Source organism: Colletotrichum gloeosporioides (assembly GCF_011800055.1).
Source record: "Colletotrichum gloeosporioides strain Lc1 chromosome Unknown consensus_22, whole genome shotgun sequence".
In the NCBI taxonomy this organism is placed as follows: Eukaryota; Fungi; Ascomycota; class Sordariomycetes; order Glomerellales; family Glomerellaceae; genus Colletotrichum; species Colletotrichum gloeosporioides.
Window position 1 is genome coordinate 363992 of NW_025544667.1, and position 7159 is coordinate 371150.

General features: G+C 49.3%; 2 protein-coding genes across 2 annotated transcripts; one reads left to right on the forward strand and one right to left on the reverse strand.

The window, feature by feature from the left end:
- Positions 1–711: 711 nt before the first annotated feature.
- Positions 712–1643, forward strand: GCG54_00006875 (putative pectate lyase F; the record flags this gene model as incomplete). The annotated part of the gene is made up of 5 exons (XM_045406869.1): positions 712–916; positions 976–1130; positions 1197–1295; positions 1355–1408; positions 1467–1643. 5 exons carry the CDS (start codon positions 712–714, stop codon positions 1641–1643), a joined length of 690 nt encoding a protein of 229 aa, XP_045267415.1.
- A 251-nt stretch (positions 1644–1894) lies between these two features.
- GCG54_00006876 (uncharacterized protein) lies at positions 1895–6243 on the reverse strand (the record flags this gene model as incomplete). The annotated part of the gene is made up of 4 exons (XM_045406870.1): positions 1895–5607; positions 5655–5777; positions 5838–6049; positions 6104–6243. The coding sequence occupies 4 exons, from the start codon at positions 6241–6243 to the stop codon at positions 1895–1897; spliced, it is 4188 nt and encodes a 1395-aa protein (XP_045267416.1).
- Positions 6244–7159: the final 916 nt, after the last annotated feature.

Consider the following 7159-nt stretch of genomic DNA (forward strand, 5'->3'; position numbering starts at 1 on the left):
CTTATCGAGGTTCATCAATACCCCGAAGTCCTAGATGAACCTCGCCAAGCCGTGGGAGTTCGGCATTAGATGAACGAGGCTCTGCTTACATCACAGACCGCCGAGCCCGTCGCGGCACCCAAGCCGCCTTGGTATCCCTCCCCAGTTCTTCAGACTTGGCAACCCAGTCACATTGCCGTCCTCTGCAAGTAAATGATCGACAACACGCATTGAAAGAAGCACAGGCATCCTTCACATCAAATGCCGCTGTGCTTCGGACTTCGCATCCTATTTCAACTCCCGCTCGCATCCCTTGCGTCCCAATATGAATTCATTGGTGGGACTCACATCTTCAATCAGGGGTAACGGAGATGCATGGATGATCGGGCAGGAACTCTGCGCCAACGAGTGCCGGCTTCTGGAGATGCTCATTACTGCAGGGAGAAGGTCAGATGTTATCCAAGACTTGTTTTAATCATGTTTGAGTATTTCCACGACTTACAAGTCTGTGGGAACAATACCCACAGCCTTGGCTGATGGTATCTCGACACTGGACTCGGCTTGATTGTCAGTCATTTCAAGCGTTCCAATAAGGATTCACCAAAATTCCGAGTCGCAGGTACTCAACTTGATATCGAATAGTATATAGATGTCTCCTTTGAACCGTTGTTGATTCATTTTCTGAAAAGCCAAGCAATAAGAGTCATTCACCTGTCGATCCGTTTCTGCAAAATGTTCAACAGCATCGTCTTCGCTGCCATCCTTGGCGCTCTGCCCACTACCTTTGCCTGCTTGGGCTATGAAGGAGGGCTTCCTACCCCGACCGAGAACAGACAGATCTCTGCGCCAATCTACGTCAAGTCAGGCGAAGTCTTCGATGGCGGATGGGCAAAGTACGACCGGAACCCCACCTCTTGCAGGGAGCAAGAGGAAGGCGGTAGGGGTTCTTTTAATTTCACATAAAGTGATTCATCCAGGCTGATGAAGACATAACAGGCGAGTCCGACACAGCTTTCGTCCTCGAGAAGGGCGCCACCTTGAGAAATGTTATCATCGGCAAGACTGCTGGTGAAGGTGTTTACTGTCTAGGAGGTGGCTGTACTATCGAGTTCGTCTGGTTCGAGAATGTGTGTGAGGACGCTATCTCGGTTGTAAGTATCAATTGAGCATGAAGTCAAGGTGATCAAAGTGATAGACGTTGACTAACAATACCACAGAAGGAGGACCAGGCCGGAGACGAGACTTGGATCATTGGCGGCGGCGCGTACCACGCATCTGACAAGATCATCCAGCACAACGGCTGCGGCAAGGTCAACGTTAGTCATCGCTTCTTTTCCAGACATCTGAGGTACATTCTAACATGACATGCTTGCAGATCATCAACTTCTACGCCGAGGACTATGGCAAGGTTTACCGATCCTGCGGAACGGTAAGAGTGAAAATCAACCTGCACATATTGAAGAAAATGTTAAGTGATTGTCTTCTAGTGCCAACAGTGTGCCCGTGAGGTTTACGTCGAGGGCGTAACTGCTTACAACGGCGGCGAGGTTGTCGGAATCACCAAGGCCAACGGCGACAAGGCGACGCTTGTCAATGTCTGCACTGATGCGAAGACGCCTTGCCAGAACTACAGTGGTCCTGGAGAGAAGGACGGTGCCTGCTAAGCCTCCATTGGGTTGGTAGACCCGGTAGTCTGGGGAAGTTGCTGCTTTGTGCAATGTTCAAAGAATGCTAGGAAACATGGGGTTCGCTCACTTTTACTAACACACGGCAGCTGTCGTGGAATAGTTGGACTGGCAGACATACTATAGTATTCTAGCACTCAACACATCACTGTCCAGCGCACCTAGAAACGATTTTCGACGTAGCGTCTTAGTAAATTTGAGTATTCATAAAAGACTATCTCACCAAGATACTAGGCATCAGGATTTTGGATATCAACCCAATCCACGTCCCCTTCAAGTACTTCATGACAAATCCCGCTTCCAATCTCGGTACCAAGCCAATTCCGAGGGTCGTTCCAATCTATGATACCCAATTGCTGATTCCATGTCATTTCAACACCCATGGCGGAGAATACCTGCTCTTCCATGGTTACATCATTATCGAGCCCTCCGATCAGCTTAGATTCCCACAAAGCTTGAAGTTCTTGGTTTGCCCATTCAGGCTGCTGGTCACACCCTAGTCGATTGTCGATGTGAAGAATTTCGGAGCCCTGAAAGGCGTGGAGGTCATGAATAGTCCCGATGATGGGGCTGCCTTCCCATGAAACCTGAATCCCATCCTCTGCATTCCCGGTTTGCTGATTCCATGCTGGCTGGCCATACATAAGAGAAGCCAGATGATTTTCCACAACGATGTTGTCATACCCAGCGCCAGTGAACATTGCGACTGAGGAATTTTCAAGTCGTCCAGGTGTTCTCTCCACAAGTGCGGCTTCATTTCCGTCGTTTATCCCTTCACGAAAGGGCTCTTCCCAACTACTTTTGACCTCATGATCGAAATGACTTATCACACGTGCTATGTCCTCTGGGCCGTCTTCATCTCCGCAGCTGGATGATGGGGTTCCAGCTGAGCTAGGTATGAGTTCCTCCAGCCCTTCCAACTCATCCTTTTCAAGGCCAACGACCCGCTCCCACGTTTCAAAGTCAAAGTTGGTCCATTCTCTGTGATTCTTCAAGACGTTAGCCACCACCATGTGTGCTTCCTCTTCTGCAAATCTGATAGCCCTGAAGTATTGTAAGCATCCGTCTCCGACAACATTGGCTCCGCAGTCAAGCAGAAGTTGAACCATGTCCAATCGTCCGCGTTCAGCGGCACCCTCCAAGGCCGTTCTACCATATACCTCGGCACCCAAGGCATTAACATTAGCCCCTAAATCAATCATACGTCTTGCGATGCCCAGACGACCTTGAATGGCCGCAAGTTGCAGTGCCGTAGCTCCTTCCTTCTTCGCCGCGGAAGCGTTGAAATCTGCACCAGATTCAAGAAGGAGGTCTATAATCCTAAGATTCCCATCCTCAACCGCGCTTTGAAGCGGGCTTCGTCCGCGATGAACCAGTTCGTTAGGCTCATTCGGGCTTAGACCAGCCTTCAAGAGGACTCTCGTCATTCCCTCCAATCTTCTCACAACTGACCAATACAAGGGGCCCGGTCGATCTAAATCACTGTCGTCGACCAACTTTCTGTGAACTAACTTCTCGAGAAGTTCAATCTCCCCATTACAGACAGCGACGGAAAGGGTGAGTCTGTCAGGCCTGAAATCGTTTTCCAACAGCTTATCCAGGCACTCTTGGGACCAGATGGAGAAAAGCAACGGCGAGCCACGGAGAAACTCACGTTCGTCCTTAGACTGTTGATGCCAAAATGGAATTTCCTCCTCGAATGACTCGGAAATATCCTTTTGCAACTCTTCTTTAGAAGGGATTGTCATAGGTGTCTCCCAAGCATGCGAGTAAGCAGGAATCAAAGCTGGGGTCGAGCTCTGTATCTTGGAAAGGAGTATGTCCAGTATGTCCACTCGGCTATGCCAAGCTGCGAGACCCAAGGCAACGCCTTCTTGTTCTGCACCATGGATAATTTCTGGGCGATTGATGATGAGTTGCTGGAGGGGTTCCGTTGAGCCAGATGAGATGGCAAGCATAACGGCAGCACAGAGAGCGCCGGGATCGTAGGCGCCAAGGCAATTCGCTAAGACCCGTTCTATCCTGGGGATGGACCTTGAAAGGAAAATAGCAGCCAATTTCGACAGATGATGTGCCTTCCATTGGGAATTGTTACCGAAGGCTCGTGATGAGACCTCATCAGTATGACTCCAGCACCCCAGCACAACTATTAGTTCAGCTTCGCTACCAGCCGTTTCTGCACCGGCGTCGACTAGCGAATTTATAACCGCCAAACAATCATTCTTGTCGAATTTCAGCCTATTCTTTACCCTAATAGTCATGGTGAATGGTTGCAAAGCTCTTTGCAAAGGCGTTTTTCCGTCTGGCCCGCGCCAATTCAGATTAGCGCCCTGCTTCACAGCAAAGTAGACAGTCCCGGGATGTTGAGGTATAATAGCGCCGTAGTATGCAGCCCAAATGGGCACCTTCGCTCCATATTTGATCAAAATTTCAAATAATTGAGGTGCTCGTTCATCGGCTCCAACAATTGCTGCGCCTAAGGCATTGATACGGAGGGAATGCATGCCGAGAATTTTCTGCGAATAATATCCCCCGAGCCTGCGTTCGACCTCGAGACTTGTAATGACGCGGTTCCACATGTAATTTCTTGCGTGATCAAAACCCCCACTGGGTTTGAACTCTACATTCACGTCAGCTCCATAATCACAAAGAAGCTCGACGACGTTGGAATGACCCATCAATGCTGCGAAGTGGAGTGGCGAGGGAATCGCCTCAAGCCCCTTTGGACCTCCGATGGGCGCACCATATTGAAGAAGTAACTCGCAGGCTTCCCGACGGCCGCTAAGTGATGCGGCACAGAGAGCCGAAAACAGGACATGTGGCCGGGTGTTCGTAGTGTTCCGACAACCGCAGCAGTATTCAACGATGCGCTTGAAGCCAAAGTAGGCAGCTCGGCAAACAACGTCGGCAGGTAGGAGATCGGCGACAGGGATTGATGAATGTGATCGCCGAACTTGACCAATTAAATGTTGAACCTTTCTCATGGCTTGTTCTTCGTCGCTTCTGTACATTGCGAATCCCATCACGCTTTGTATTCTGACGAATTGCCACCCGCCCATGTTGGTGTAATAAGCATGTCTCTGATGCTCAATCTTTGCGCCATGTTGAATAAGTATGTCAGCTATTTCAAGGTCCAAGCGGACGGCCCACATGAGCGCAGAAGGCCCGTCGTCAGAGGGACCCTCGTGCAGTGACGTGCCGGCCTCTAAAAGCCGCAGAACTAGGTTTTTGAAGGCATCGCGCTGCTTTGGTGTCATCTTCAAGTACACACCCTGATCATCTCGCAACAAGCCGAGGAGAGGTGTTTTCTGGTCAAAAGATTTGTTCGGATCAGCCCCGGCATCGAGGAGCTCCATAGCGAGTTCGTAATCATACCGGCTTGTCGCACATCTAAGTGGCGAGGAGGTTTCACCATTGACATTTACCTCCACATCTGGATTTTGACCGGATTCGAGAAGCCATGAGATTGTTTTTGAATTACTCATATGGAGCTCAGACCGAGAAGATTCTACACTCCTGAACTCGATGCAACGTTTGAACAGATTTTCTGCGATGGATGTGATGGTGAAGTCCGTTTGTTGCGCGAGCTTAAGTGGCTGTTTCGTCAGGCCAGAGCGTTCGATGAGGGTTACAACCGTCAGCCAAGAAGAATCGTCTTCATAGTCGATTTCGTACATGTTGTTCGAGAGACAATATAAAATAAGCTGAATGTGCTCATTGAAGGCTTGGTCGGTTGCTCCTTTCGCGATGATCTGTGCACTGTTGGCGATTGCGTTGTCCGCTTTCTCAGGCATCATGGATGCGACGTTAATGGCAAAATCAAAGGCATTTCTGAAAGGGTCCCCGTTGAATTGCCGGTGCAAAGGCGAGAAGTCCAGTCGTGTTTGGCTTTCACGGTGTTGAGGATCATTATCGATGACGCGGTGTGTCAAATCCAGAATGCCTTACAATGGTTAGCTGAATTGCTTTCAATATTTGGACTTTACTCACTCGGTAACACTTCGTTCTGGAACTGTATCCATGGAAGTGTGTGAGCCCACGCCAATTGCATAGGTGCGGGAGTTGGCGTGCGGATCCAAAGTTCCATACCCTCGGGAGTCTTTGGACTCACAGCTGTGCAGGGCGGGTCAACGGTGTTTGCAACGTAATCGACCTGAGGTCAATTGTACATACCTGTCATGTACTTGGTCAACGTATCTGGTTGATAGCGACTCCGCTCCTTCTTGAGTGTGTCGCGCAAGACCTTCCTGCCATTGTGATACACCACGCTGGTTTTGCCTTGTTGCTCTCTCTTCAGAAGCCTGTGATCAGTGTATCGCCAGACATCCGCACTCGCGTTTTTCCGAATATTCCAGAAGTGCAGTTGGGCCTCAAGTTCCGATTTTCTGAAGAGTATTAGCATTCATCAAAAATTGAGACGCACCGGGTAGTAAACTCACGTTACGAAAAATCTATCTTCTTTAAGCTTGTCTCTGATCTTCTTCTGAGATAGGCGGTCGACCACATACATCATCTCGATTGCAGTCTTACGCCGTGTCCATTCTGGATCGTCGCAGCGTAATCTCTTGGAGGGAGGCATCTTTCAGAGTTCTGAAAACTGACAAATGAGCACCTGTGTGCAGGCTCTCGTTCGTCAGAATAGACAATCGAAGAGAGTTGTCGGCAACTTGAAAAGGGAATCGCTTGAACCGAAGTCATTCAGATTGCGGACATTGAATGAGAGGGTAAACAGCAACGCTCGCTTCCAGGCAGCCATGAATGTGGGAAGTTGAGGAAAAGGGCTATGCCTTCAGATCCCCGAAAAGATCCCAATTGGTCGAATCCAATTTCTGGAAACCTGATCCACGTGATGTCGCTGACGCCTTCGTACCCGATGCTTTCGGCGCCAGCTCAGGTTGTACAAACAAGGCATTCTGCAGGCTCTCGGCTCACCGATTGGTTGAGTCCAACCTCTGCGAAAGCTCCCAGCGTCATCCGCCTCCAAGAATGAGGCGAGCCGCTGAAATGCAACGTTATTGGCCCGAACCAACCTCTGGAAACAACATTGCATAGGTGTGTGGAGCCAGCAGAGGCGCATCACCTTTCTTGGTTCCGGTCAAAGTAACGAGTTAAACACAGGTTCTGATTTGTGCGTGCCAATGTCTGCCAACGACTTTACAAGGGCATACGCTTTTGAGTGGGCAGCGATCTCAGCTAGTCGAGGTACAGTACCTGTTGAGGATCACGGTTGGAAATCTGAATCAACCGCAAGTTATGATTTGTCAGAGCCAATCTCTGCAAACTTGAGGTTTTCTTACGCAACAGGGGGGTCAAGGCTATGCGAAAAAGGCACAAATTTCCTTCATCAAGTCTCTGATCATTGATTACACCCCAAAACGGAGGATATAACCTGCTGAAAATCACCAGTCACTTCAACTTTTTTTGCTTCGTAATATAATTCTAATCAATTTTTCATCGGACACCTTAGATCGTTTGGTCAACAATAGATGCCTTCC